The sequence below is a fragment of the Eschscholzia californica genome, unplaced genomic scaffold, assembly GCF_041429995.1.
Source record: "Eschscholzia californica isolate CP2 unplaced genomic scaffold, dmEscCali1.0.p SCAF_2, whole genome shotgun sequence".
NCBI lineage: Eukaryota > Viridiplantae > Streptophyta > Magnoliopsida > Ranunculales > Papaveraceae > Eschscholzia > Eschscholzia californica.
Genome location: NW_028238309.1, coordinates 18,486,523 through 18,501,140, shown reverse-complemented (window position 1 = coordinate 18,501,140; position 14,618 = coordinate 18,486,523). Strand labels below are relative to the sequence as shown.

Below are 14,618 nucleotides of genomic sequence, written 5' to 3'. Positions count from 1 at the left end.
ACGTCATTATGACGTTATATCTTCAGGAGAATTTGGAGTTATATATGTCATTTTATTTCTTTATAATTGGCTTTTCGGTTCCTTCTCGGTTCCCCCCACATTTCAAGAGTCTCTTCTCTTCTTCGTCAACTTGGGTAGAAGCTTATAATATTCCATATAGGGTACCGTTCAAATATGTAACAATATTTTCCCCCACAGTTCTAGGGTAACCATTGGATTCTCCTCTTTGACAAAACTATTTTCGTACACAATTTCTTTAGTGTAGTGTGTTTAGTTTTGTTCCATAACATGATAATTTATGATCATTAGAACCTTGAGATATAATATAAGGTGAGTTTCTCTTTTAACTCTTTCTTAAGTTATATGTCTTAATCATATATACTCCCTTGATAGATTTAAACTGTCGCATGATCATCAAAGTTATCATTCCCTATTTTGTCCTTTATCGTCTCTAGATTTCGTTCATATTCTTGAATCGAAAATCTTACCAAGACCCTTGAATTTACTATTCGAGTCACGTCTAGACCGAATGATGTAATATTCAATTTTACGTCTTATCAACCTTAATTCTCTTGTCTATCCAAGAAGATTAGGTTGCCATGAGGATTTATAAGGACTATTCCGTAATGATACAGAACTAGGGACCTCCTTACAAAGACTTAAGGATTTATTTATAATAACTCCTGATTTCGAGATCTTTCAGCCAAGGTCCTTCCGTTTAACACATCTGAGGATTCCTTGTAATTCTTAGACAGGCCTAAGGACCTTCTAGAGAATTATTTACCGCCTGAATATGTTATACGAAATAACTTACTTTCTCGAAGGCAAGTTTAATTTCAGAATTTTGCATTCTTCGTCAACTTTGTATTCGAGAATGTTTCGCGGAATTTTCATTATCTCAGACCGATGATTTCTTTCGAACTGTTCATCGTCTCGTAGCTATTTGTATAACGAGAACATTATGTCATCGACCTTGTCTAACCGTTTAGGTTTTGACATTTGTCTTGACACACTTCTTCGATTACTTATGTGGTTGTCTTCTTCGATTCGTCATCGAATTGAACCTTTAGGATCATGTATTCATCATTGATCGCTCTCTGTATTCTCGATATACGGTTTCACACCCAGTATTTATGTCGATACTTGGTGGTCAAGGTGTCGCTTAGTTTTTCGATGTCTCTGTTATCGAGAAGATATTTTAAGAGTCATCAACTAAGTCAACATTTATGGTCACCATGGGTTGAACCTTATTTCTATTCATGGCTAGTAATAGATTTTAGTGAAATACTTCACAAAATCCATCGAGATTAGATTGATCATCAATTTTAATCTCCACTGATCGATTTTTATCCCTTCTAATGTTCTGTGCTTTCATTATACCAAAAGAGTCGTCGTTTGATTAACTATGCCATTATTGGCGTATATCTTGGCGAAAGAAGATTCATACTCTCCATCTCAGTCGTTTCTCAAACCCTCAATCTTTTTACAAAGTTGAGTTTCTACTTTGATTTTATAAAGCTCGAACTTTTCGATTGCTTCATCCTTACACTTTAGTAAGTAATATAACAGAAACAAGTGGAGTCATCGATAAAGGTAATGAATTACCTTTTTCCACCTCATGTTTGAACCATTTTTAGGTTACAGAGTTCATTCTGAATTAAATCTAAAGACTTGAACAACGTTTTAGTCATTTTTGACTATACACATGTTTGACATGTACGTCTTGAGTAAATTTCGAGTTTCGGAATTTAACTCCAAGCTCATTAATTTGTTTAATGACTTATTATTCACATGTCCTAATCTTTCGTGACAAATATTGGAGGACTCAACAATATACGCATAATTATTAATTTTATTAATAATAGGTGCCTTCGGCATTACATGGGTAACATTTAATTGAAATAACCCCCCACATAAGTGGCCCTTTCCAATATACATCATTTTCTTAAATATGATAACGATATCTGACAGAAAGATTAGTCTGAACCCGTTCTCACTTAAAAGGGAACCAGAAATCAAGTTCTTTTGATTGTCTGGAGCATGGAGTACATCGGTCAAAGTCACCTCTATTTCGGAAGTGAATTTTAACACGATCTTCCCCTTCCTTTGACTTGGGTGGTCGAGCCGTTTTCCTTGAATAAGGTCTCTCCTTCGGCTACCTCTGTATAGGAAGAGAATAGGCTTTTGTCACTACAAACGTGATGATTTGTCTTAGAATCGACCCACCATCTCTGGTTGTTAACCAGGTTATCTTCATGTGCCTCTGCACAGAGGTTCATCTTATGAAGTATATCAAACGCCTTTTCGAATTCAGTAATCATTAGACGGTGATTCCGATTTTCGGTGTCTTTTGCTAATGAAGCTTGGTTATCGGCTTTTCCCCTTGACTGTCATATGTGGAGCGACAATCTTTGGCTAGGTGGCCTCGCTTTCTACATTTGTAGCATTCGACAGGCCTTTGCCTTTTCCTCGACTTGCCTCTGTTTTGAGATGGACGCTTCCGCTTCAGAGCGAAGTCAGTTCCCTTGAACATCTCTGGGTTTTCCACGTATGTGGTGTTAGGCTGAAGAACCCGTAGGGTTGTTCTTGTTCTTGCCATTTTTTCTGAAACACACAGAAAATAACCCAGATCAAAATCTTATAACCAGAGAAATAATCGTTATATAAAATGTCTTAAGATTGTTGTTTCTCTGGTTATCAATCGAGAAGTCGATTTCTCTCTGTCTTGGCTTGATTTAGACAGAGTTTCCTTTCTCTAACTTATAGAGAGATAAACTATTAAAGAATAATGATTTATCAATATTCCTTCTTTCGGGCTAACCGAGATAGGTGTTAATGTAGTCGAGGCAAGAATAAATTCTCTTTCCTTAAGACATTTTACACCCCCGTAACAGTACCAAACGTTAGGGTGTATGCCTTCGGGATACAACGACTTTCCTTTCAGAGTTTTAAGATGGTACTTCTTTATTCTGAAAGCGGACGAACCTTTGTAAGTAGTATGAGCTCTTGGACTAACGGATGATCTTCTAGATACTTCGAAAATTCAAATTTCACTCGAAATTTCTTTCTTCCTTTTTTCTAGATATTCTAGTCTAACCAGAACTTCTAGAAATACTTCCTAATTAGATATTCTAGGCAAACCAGAACTTCTAATTGTTAGAAGGGAAGAGAAGAAGAGAATGAAATGAATTGATAATCTTCTAGATGCTTCGGAAATTCAAACTTCACCCGAAACTTCTTTCTTCCTTTTTCTAGATATTCTAGTCTAACCAGAACTTCTTAGAAATACTTCCTAATTAGATATTCTAGGCAAACCAGAACTTCTAATTGTTAGAAGGGAAGAGAAGAAGAGAATGAATTGAATTGATAATAATTGGAATGGTTTTGGGTTGTTTATATAGGAGTTAAATGGGTGCATAGTGTCTGTTGGGTTAAAAGATGTATCCATTCGAAAGGGTGGACTAAAAAGAAACAATAACTGAATATTGGGGTCAGTTGAACCCTGGGACGTCGGATCTGGATGAAAAACGCGGAACAAACGCCTGCCATTAGATGGTGCCCGAAATGTACCCACTAGATGAAGCAGTGACCGTTAGATGAGGGATCGGATGAAATCCCGAATCCGTACCGAAACGGGGTAGGCGCGCGCCGTTGGATCTCGTTGATCCAACGCGCCTGGCTTCATCCCAACTCTATCCCGAGACCATCATCGCCCTACCGTCGGATTTCTTCAAATCCCGCGGAGGGAACGCCAGCCGTCCAGATCAGGACGTGCGCGCTTTGCCCAGATAGCCCCCAATCTAACTTCGTCCCTTTTGACGTTTCAGACCCTAATTTAACAGATTTTTCATCCAAATTTTAAACTCGAATTTCTCATTCATCCGGAATCGGATTCGAGTAATTCTTTGCTCTAAATTGAAGAGCTCGACGAGACGAGCGCAATGGCGCATTCCGTTTCATATTTTTACTAGTCGATTCGAGCCAAAAATGGCTCCGATTCCAACAATTACCATGTTTACAACGATAAACAGTTGGATAAAGACACATTACAAATCAAAGACACAATATTTACATGATTTTGAAGATACAAATCGAGAGAAGAACATAAAAATCTACACTATAAGAACGAGGAAACATATTCATAGGAGAAGTTCTAACCACACTAATCAAGAACTGAGACAATTGATGGTGCAGTGGCTCACACGTCCAAGAAACATTCTGTTATTAAAACATGAACTCATAAGCATAAATTCATACCGAAAACAGATTTTATCGAACAAGGGATGAGCTTATATTAATGGAAAATATGATTCATGAAAACTCTTGCTCCAAAAGAACTACAAGAGATGCGGAAGATTTAATAGAAATGGTCAGAAGTGTGTATAATACATACTTAGGCCATGTTTGGCCCGCGGGAATCGCGTGGGAATGGAATGTGATTCCTAGGAATCACATTCCCGACTAGTGTTTGGCTCGCGGGAATGCAGAGGGAATCCTATTCCTGGAGGAATTGGATTCCCCCCAAATGGGGTAATAGCAAACCCAGGGAGGGGGGTGGGATTGTGATTCCCATTCCCGAGAATGATTTGATTTAATATTTGTGGACAAAATAATCCTTGATAAAATATTAGAATGACTAATATTAGAATCGTCATTCTCATAATATGTTTACTAACAAATAAAAAACCTAGGGTTTCAACCACTACCATAGCAACACACTCTCTTTCTCCCACCCATTCTCTCGCTCGAACATAATTCTCCCTCTTTCTCCATATCTCTAGTTTTTTTTCCTTCTCTCTTGTTCTTTGTTCATTAAAAATCGATTTCATAACGTTTAAAAAATATAATCGAGACCTTATTTATTCTAAATAAATCTTTAAATACAACTTAAATTAGTGTATTACGTTACTATTTCATATCTATAAATTGGAATAGACAATACTAAATAAATATATGTAACAAAGTCGACGTATAATTTCAGTATTTATGTAGTTAAGTAAAAGGATATAACAGGACTTTCATAAAAATTTACATTCCTATTCCTATACAAACCAAAAAAAAAGTTAAGAATCCATCGGGGATGGAATCCCTATTCCTGGTCAAACCAAACAATAAACCAAAATAATCTGATTCCCGGGAATCGCATTACGGGAATGTGATTCCTGGGAATGACATTCCATTCCCGCGCGCCAAACATGGCCTTAGAGTTTCAAGAAGAATTCTTGACTACAACGACGGGGCATTGTGCATTATGGGTGAGGTAGTTGCTAACACTCCCTAGAAACATCCTGTTATCATTGAACACAAATAGTTATTGTCATCAAGTAAAAAATCAAGTAGAGCTTTCGACATGTTTTACTTGTGACTTAAGTTTTCAGATTATAAGAAGAAAAAAAAGTTGTTTGCTCATAATGCTATGATGGCTGATTAGCAGTCAAGACTCAAGATACCAATGTAATTCTTCATAATAAGTAAGGAATCACAAAACCCATTTATAGGTTGATTTCGGCAAAAGGTCTAACATAAGAAATTCTGCAATGGATTAACTATTTTGAAGAATTGCAAGTTGTCTCAGTGCAGTAATAATTGAGGTCATTTTCCTTATAAAAATACAATTTACGCCTTTTACGAATGAAGGCGCCACCCCACCTTGTGAGAGTAAACCGCCTTGAGGCGTAAAAACCTATTTTGGCATATTGTTGGCATGCTCATCGTATCTTACATCATAAAGTCACTATATTGAAAGCATTAAACTAAATAAAGGACATTTAAGGTGCGAAAAATATCATTTAGGCTTTTACCTTTAGCGACACCTCCAAATTGGTGTCGTAACCCACCTAAAGGCCTCCAAATTGTTTCTTGAAAGGAGTCACATATATGTTTGTCCTATCGATTTTTTTAGGGTTTAACAAGCGAAGTCTAAGAACTAATTCAATATAATCAACAATAAGAAAAACAGTAGACCAATATCCATCTTTATAGAGAATTGATTAAGTGAAGCAAAAGAGATAATTTCAATAATAAAACTAGTTGAAAATCGATATCATATTTACCTTTTAATAGGTCCAAAAGATCGATAACCCATCATAAGTAGATCTACATTCTGATCATCAACAACTTCACAGATCACATCCTTGGGATCATCAATCATTACTTGTGTTTTAACCTTCACCTAATAAAGTAATTAATTATAAAACATAACCCTAATCAAAATCAAATCAATTTCAACTTAAATTAGTAAGTAACAAAATTGAACTCAAAATTACCTTCTTCTCAGAGCAAATCTGCAAAGCGTGAGTTATGATTGCTTCAGAGATCCGTCGTTGATGTGCTTCAATGGCTTTAGCAAAAGCAGGAACTTCAACATCATCTTCGTAGTAAAATTCAATCAAAACAAGAAAAAGAGGGAAATTTATTAGTGAAATTGAGGTGTGGGCATGAAGTAAAATTCAAAGAAGAGATGATTATGAAGTTATTAGATTCAAATCAAGGTTGGTTTGAAATCAAGATTTCATCGTAGAGAGAAATCTTCAAATTCGTAGAAGAGAGAGAGTTAGAAGACAATTAGGGTTTTTAAAAACATATCTAGGGTTTTCAAATTCCAGTCTAATGTAACAAAGTTAGAGAGAGAAAGTAAATAAGATAGAAAGAGAGAGTGAGGGAGGGAGAAATACCTGAGTAGGGCTTGTGGAAAATGAAAGAGAAAATTTAGGGTTGGAAATGGGCGAGAAGACGTCGGATTTTGTGGTGGTGGTGGTGTTTCTAACAGAGAGAGAAAAAAACCCTAGCTCGTGAAAGGGAAGAGTTTCTTGGTTAGAAAAACTGATTTCTCGAGACTTTTATGGGGATCTTCAACTATAATTAAACATAATATGAGAGACTAAAACTAGATTCCATGTAAAATCAGATGAAAGCAACATCCACGTCATGATACAACGTCTGGTTGGCTTGCCAACTCACCCGGCCGAGTTTCGACCGGGAAATAAGTCGGGACTTGTATCATTGTTGAAAGAAAATAGTGAATGTGAGGAAGAGAATGACTGGAAAACAACAAGAAATAGCGAAAAAAAAGAATTTTGTCCAAATGACTATAAAATAATTAGTCATTGTAAATTTTATAAATGAAGATATTAATATTTCAAATGGTTGTATATATAAATAATATTAATCAAATGAATTTAAAATAAATCTATCAATAACTTTTTTGAAACTTAAAAATGAAATAATAACTATTGTTAAAAAAAATATTTATTAAATTATATAATAATAATAATAATAATAATAATAATATTTTTATATAACAAGTATATTTTTTACAGAATGAAGAAATTGCTTATTTTACAAGTTACAATATTAACAAATTGTGCGATCAAATATATAAAATATATCACTCACTATTAAACAATCTTATTAACATCTTGTACGAACATGATAAACTCATACTAACAAACCTACTCAGGTAAACCTGCTCTAATAAACGTTATGAAAATATGTATTAAACGCTATTAAACAAATATATTAACTTCTGTTATAAGATGATGTTTTCTTTTTTATGTTATTTTTTTTTTTAAAAAAAAAACTTCGTTTCAATTACTAATTTTTTCTTTTTTTCTTTAACACGTCAAGGGATCAATAAAAAAATTGTTTAATTTTTTTCCTTAGTAAAGCTGTATCTAATGATTCGGGCCTTACATTTATGATCTAGATACGAGTAGTTGGTCATTGTCTCGAAAACAAATTAAATGTTTCAGTACATTTCTATTTTGTTACCGGATTTCTTATATTTAAAATTTAGTCTTCGTTCAATATTTATCATTTTCGAGCCACATACACACCCTCATTTTCTTAAATTTTTAGTATATTAAATAACAATATATATCATTCTTAGCCATCCACAGTAATGGTAGACCTTCATCATAACATCCAATCAAAACTAGTATATATTAAAGAGGTGAATAAAGATTATAATTTTTTTATTAAAAAAATATTTATAAGCTAAACCAATGATCTTATAATACAATTATCCTAAACGCTTATAAGAACGTTAGTCATCGTAAATTTTATATATTAAGAGTTCATAAAATAAAGAGTTATATATAAAATAATATTGACTAAGTGACTACAAAATATCTATTTATAATGTTTTTTTTGTAAAAGTTGGTAATGAAATAATAATTTTTTAAATAAAAATTATTAAATTATGTAATAATATTTGTATATAACAAGTAAATTTTACTTTTAAAGAAATAAAAACCACGTCTTTTACAAATTACGATATTAATAAATTGTGCGATTACATATATTGATGATATATATCAAAACGTTCTTAACCAAATCTTAACATCATTTAATACTAAATAAATATTTATTATTACAGTAAAAAAATATTTATCAACTCAATTAAATATATATTAAATGATTTACATAATAGATTTGTTACCATTACGTCAAAACTTTAGGTATAATTAGTAAGATTGAGGAATGAGTTTTAGTTATCCCTATTTGTAACTTGCTGGGTACGACCCGTGCCTTCGGTACGAATGCCTTTGTTGTTGAATGAAACTAAAATTATAAAAGTTTTAGTCTAGAAATTTGTATTAGACTAATTATTTGAAACCAAAGAAAAAGATATTACAAAGTGTAAAAGAAAAAAAAACCTAGATTCGTGCTCAATTAGTTGTTTCACCAGTACACACGCCACTAAGACTGCTCGACATTGATTGAATAATTAAAGTTTACTTTCTTTCGGATCATTGTATTCTTCCTATAAAACTAAGCAAACAATAAGAATATAATACACCTCATTTTCTTATGTAAAAATGTACCTTGTGCGATTTCTATTGAGTGAGTCTAAACACAAGAGAATTAAAATTTCTTATTTGCATTTTCCAACTTCATGTATAGTCATAAATAAATCACAGTGAAAAATAAAAGAAGAATAATTGAACTTCAGGATTGAAACAATTATATAAACCTAAAGACAAAATATATTTTTAAAGGATCTGAGTGGACCTTTAATGGATCAAAGATTGGATAGAGTCATAGAACTGTTTGAATAGATAAAGAATATAGAGAAATACAGGTGAGAAAGGGAAGAAAGTTTAACCCCTTTAAATAATGGTGTAAATGTTGGTCTAAATGATAATATGTAATGATTAATATTTCGTGAGAGGAATATGGAATTTAAAGGACCGCGTTCATAAAGAAATAATGATATTAATTTGAATTTGTTCTAGTTATATATATGGTTGTCCAGTCAGCACCTATGAGCATTAATTTTGTCCTAATTACAACCTTCATGTTTTGTAATAAGGAGATGCTACAAGGGAGATTTGCTGTTTGGACCCCCTTTCGTATAATTGACTTGCTGTTTGGACTCCCTTTTTCCAGAGTTGCATTTTGGACTCCCTTTTGACGGAATCAATTGAGAATATTCCGTGTCTAAAGTTATTCTTTAAAAAATTCCCTCTTTACCCTTATGTAATCAATATTTCACTTTTGACTCTCTAATTTTCTTAACTTATCCCATCTTCTATCTTTAACTTATCATTTTCCTCACAAACCCTAAACTGTTTGGAACATGAAGGAACCCATTTCCCTACTTAAAATAGCAAACGAAAATGAAAGAACTCCAAATCTCGCATTCATAGTTCATAAGTTTCTCTAAGAGAATAGACAAGACATTAGACGGTTTAAATTGGAAATCAGTGTACTATTTATGTTATTAATCTAAGTATCTAACTTGAGTTAAAAATGGTAGAGGAACATTTAACCTACCCAGTGTACAGCTTTTTATTACTAAGCAACTAATTAAATCAAATAACCTAAACATGAAATTCACCATTTTATATAGACATTATATTCACCATTTAGGTTCATCTTTGTTAAGATAATAAATTTCTAATTTGAGAGTTTTGCTGATGTGATGATGATGATGATGATGATGATGATGATGATGATGATGATGATGATGATGTGATGATGAAAGATCATAGGGGTACTCCCAACGAAGAAGAAAGAAGAGGAAGATGAAGCCCTCTCTTTCATTCTACAGATAAGGAAAAGGATGCTCTATTTGTTTTTTCAAAATTGAAGATGATGAAGACCCTGGTTCTTATTCTTCCCTATTTCTCAATGAAAAATCACTACCACCACTCTCTTGAACTCTCTGTCAGTAGGTGAGAGCTCCTTTCTCTCTCTAAAATTCTTCCTTCAATCTCTCCACTTATCCCCTCTCTCTCTCTCTTCAACGCCCCTTTTAATTTCTCTGTAAACATCTCCAGCTAAAGCCTTTTTCTCTCTCTACTGTTCACCGCCATTAACGCACTCTTAGTGTTCACCTTCTTAAAATGTATGTTTTCTTTTTGAAAGTAGGGACAGGTGACGGAAATGAAAATAAACAATGGGACGAATGCTTCTATATATCATATGTTGATGCACAATTTTGAGTTTCTGTTTCCATCATCTTGATGCACAATTGATGAAGAAGATGAGCTCGGTAGAAGAAGAAGAAGATGGGGGGAGTTAAATAAATTATGGAGTCCAAAGTCAAATATTGATTATATAAGGATAAAAAGGGAATTTTTTAAAGAATAACTTTAGTCACGGAATATTCTCAGTTGATTCTGTCAAAAGGGAGTCCAAAATGCAACTCTGGAAAAAGGGAGTCCAAACAGCAAGTCAATTATACGAAAGGGGGTCCAAACGGCAAATCTCCCATGCTACAATGACTTAGGGGTGACTTAGAGGGTGACTTAGAGGGTGACTTAGAGGATGACATAATGACGTGTAGTACACTAAAAACGCTAAAAGACAAAGTTTTTTCAAAGTTTGCCTAGCGTGGGGACCGCTTTTGTTTCCAAATGAGGAAACATGTCATCCTTTAAGTACCAAATTCTAAGTCACTCTATCATTTCCCTTTGTAATATAGATTAGAACCCGGAAGAAAATGAAGGGAAAAATAGTGGGAATGATTTGAGCAATTAAACAAGTTTAATATATCTTGATCAAATATCTTTCCTTGTTTAGATAATTACCAAAATAGTTTTCAAAGAATTCTTACTCTGTTACAAATGATTTTCATCAAACCCTCAACAAAAAATGGGCAAACATACTCGCTTATTCAAAAGAAATTTTGTTGAAAGAACTCCTTTTCTTCGATAACTGACCAAGTTTCTTTAATATATAGAATGTTAATTGACAGGTAAATAATATTTTTTTCTCAAATGGTTGTTTCGGATAAGTCTATTCAACGTAATCTAATAAATTGGTTGTTCTTGTGGCCTAAAAGATTGAATTTGAATAGCTTGGAAAGAGAATATGCAATAATAATTACACTGTACCATTGATATATAATAATTTTAAAAAGTTCCCAGATAAATATACAGTGTCACGAAGTGAACCAACACCAATGAAAAAAAATTATGTACGTAAAATTTACCGGGCTCCCTTCCAGATGAACAAATCACATTTTCCATCCTTGATTAGAGTCTCTGTGACATCTTTTTTAAGTGCATGCAATCTTCGGTCATGTGGCCAATTTCTTTGTGAAAGTTGCACTCGTAGAATCCCTCGGTCACCCGCCTCTCTTGTCAGAGTTTGGTCAGCCATGTTGTACTTGATTTTGTTTATCTCCGTAATTTCTAAAATTTTTATGGTTAAAGGAGTATATTCGATATATACTTTGGTCGGATTCTCTTTTTGTCCGTCAATCTTCGGTCTTCTTGTCTCCTTGTTCTTTTAGGTTGATCCCTATCTCTTGAAATCTTTCTCCGATCGTTATTATTGCATACACTCTACTTACCAACTCTGCTAAGTGGCGGGTTCCTTTTTTGCAGTGTCATAACTCTATTTTTGCGGACAAAAAGGTGTTTTTGCAAGATTTGTGTTTAAGTGGGGAATTTGCACCATCTCGTCTCTGAAGCGCTGCCAAAAGCTTCTTAAGTGTTCCCCTTTATTTTGAACTATCCCAAGCCGACCTTCCGATCATTCCTTGGCACCTTACTACTACGAAAGGTCGTAAAGAAAGTTGAGACGAGTTCCTTGAATGACTTTATCGATCCAGGTTGCAAGGTAATACCAAAATTTAGCTGCCCCTTAAGGATGGCGGGAAAAACCTGACATATGGTTGACTCATTTGTGCTCCCTAAGCTTATCGAAGTAAAGTAGTTGTGCAAGAAAAATTACAGATCTACTGACCTGTCAAATGTTTTCAGATAAAAACTATGTCATTTGTTTTACAGATAGAAAACAACATCAACTATGATAAGTATCGTCAACTATAAACTATTAACCGTGCATGTCTTTAATATACTTTTGCTCGAAACGTTTGTAACTACTTTAATATGAATTTCGCTTCCATGGACTCTCTTGCTCAATGGACATGAAGAAACTCTAATATGAGAGACCATGAAACTAAATAAGCCTTGATTTAATGGTTTACATGGAAAGTCAAGTACAGTTGTTGTTTTTGGAAGAAGGATGCTCATCCTTTGGGTATTACGAACAAAATATAAGTTTTATATTTTTAGGGAACTTTATAAGTTTTAGATTATAATATTTTATTTATATAAAAGTTATTATTAGAATAAGGCAAGGAGAGACACCCATCCAGGGGTCGTCTATGAAAGAGAACCTGAGAGAGAGGTTCTTACCTCCTAATTATCAACAACATTTGTTCAAAATATACCAGAATGTATACAAGGGTTGCGTTCAGTGAGTCAGTACTATAAAGAGTTTTCAAGATTGACTCAAAGAAACAGTATGGAAAACATTACAAAATATGAAGATGTTGTATCAAATCGATTCCTAAGCGGATTAAAACTTAGTCTACGAGAAAAGGTGGGGATAGTTACAATATGGAATATTGAAGATGCGTACAACTTGGCCCTAAAAATTGAAGCTCAAGAGCGGGAATATAAGAACTTTTGATTTCGAAGAGAAGAACAACCTCGCTTAACTATAAAAATTAAAAACAACTCCCTTAGAGAATGTTGAACCACCACGAATTGCGACCATACACAATCTGGTTAATATTATTCATTAAGCAAAATCCGACGTTATTGTGTTTGCAAAAAAGTCTCATAATATCAATTTACACGATGAGGGATTTGTTTCTAAAGAAGTTGTTCAAAAATTGAAGTTGTTCAGAAAATTGAGTCAAAGGAAGTTGAATCAAAAGGTGAGAAACTTAGCAAGTTAGACTTTAGTCCAATTGAAGTTCCTTCATACGAAGATCTGTTTGCAGTGTTTTGTGAATCTCAAGTAGTTTCACATGGAGTGGTTTGAAATTTTATCGAAAGCTCTTCATCAAAGTTGGTAATTTTCAATCTTCTTATTCATGACCTTCACAAGTTTAGTTTTGGGGTGAATAGGGAGTTTGAATCGCATCACAATTTTTGTCAGAAATTTTTCTGTGACCTAATAAAGTCTTCAATCCAATCTGAAAGTTTGGTGATTCTCATGCAAAATTCACGAAAAAGTTTTTTCAAGGGTGTACGATTCAAGATAACCTTCCAATCAATTAGTAAACTTGAGGCGAGTTTCTTTGAAGTGGGGGAGACTGATGCAGAGAGATTTTCAGAAGATATTCTAAGTATCTTGGATATCTTAAGATCTAGTTATTATAGTATTATAATATTTTTGTTAGTAGAGAATTATTATTTTTAATAGTTTTACATTTTTAGGGAACTTTATAAGTTTTATATTATAATATTTTATTTATTTAAAAGTTGTTATTAGAACTAAAATAGATTTAGGAAACTAGTATTTTATTTATTAGAAGTTGTTAATTAGAGTTTGTTTAGATTTAGGAAATCCCTAATGTTATATAATGGGGCTTCAGTGGTTGTTTTGTTGATGAAGTTTGATCAATAAAATTAAGTATTTTAGTTTATTGTTTGTTAATTCTTGTTCTACAAGTCTTAAGAAGGAGATTTAAAGACTTTTTCTGAGTTTTAAAAGTTTTAGAGGAAGATCTAATTCTTTTCGGAGTTTTCCGCTGCGTCACCTACTGTGTCTTATGTTAAAATATATATTGATGTCTCTTTTATCTCATTGGCATGAAATTGGAGTAGGTTCAATTTAACATGATTATAATTCCATATCAGTTCAGCTAAAACACTAAACATAAAGTCTTCTACCTACGAAGAAAGTGAAATAAAAGCAATTATCAAAGGGATGTAACGGGCAAAACCTCAAAACATCAACTTCCTCACAATCGAAATAGATCATTAGAATTTAATTTTCTTATCTTTAAAGTCATAAAAGGGAGATCCAAAATTCATATCAACTTTCATTCTATCAATAATATCAAAAGGCTCCAACCGTCTTTTGCATTTTTTATTTAGTTGTTGATATTGTAATAATAATAATGCAAATATTTTAGCTAAGTGATCAAGGAAACATCATACATAGGGATGGGAAAACGGTCCGGAAATTCGGTCCGAACTGTCCCGAGACCCGGTAAGCAAAAGAAGCCTGAACCGTCGGGTTCGCGGGCACTAACGACCCGCATGAAGGAGATGTCCTTTGACCAAAGATGCAATGCGATCAATTTGTCGGATAAGACAATTGATGAAGAAGATCATCAAGTCCGGATGATTTAGGGATCGTAATGT

General features: G+C 33.5%; 1 protein-coding gene across 1 annotated transcript; it reads right to left on the bottom strand.

Annotated features, from left to right (window-relative positions):
- Positions 1-5,070: 5,070 nt before the first annotated feature.
- Positions 5,071-6,446, bottom strand: LOC147556655 (universal stress protein A-like protein; the record flags this gene model as incomplete). Its single annotated transcript, XM_086658672.1, has 3 exons — positions 5,071-5,288; positions 6,054-6,172; positions 6,267-6,446. Coding segments are annotated over 3 exons (378 nt in total), but the record flags the coding sequence as incomplete, so codon positions are not given.
- Between the last annotated feature and the right edge of the window lie 8,172 nt (positions 6,447-14,618).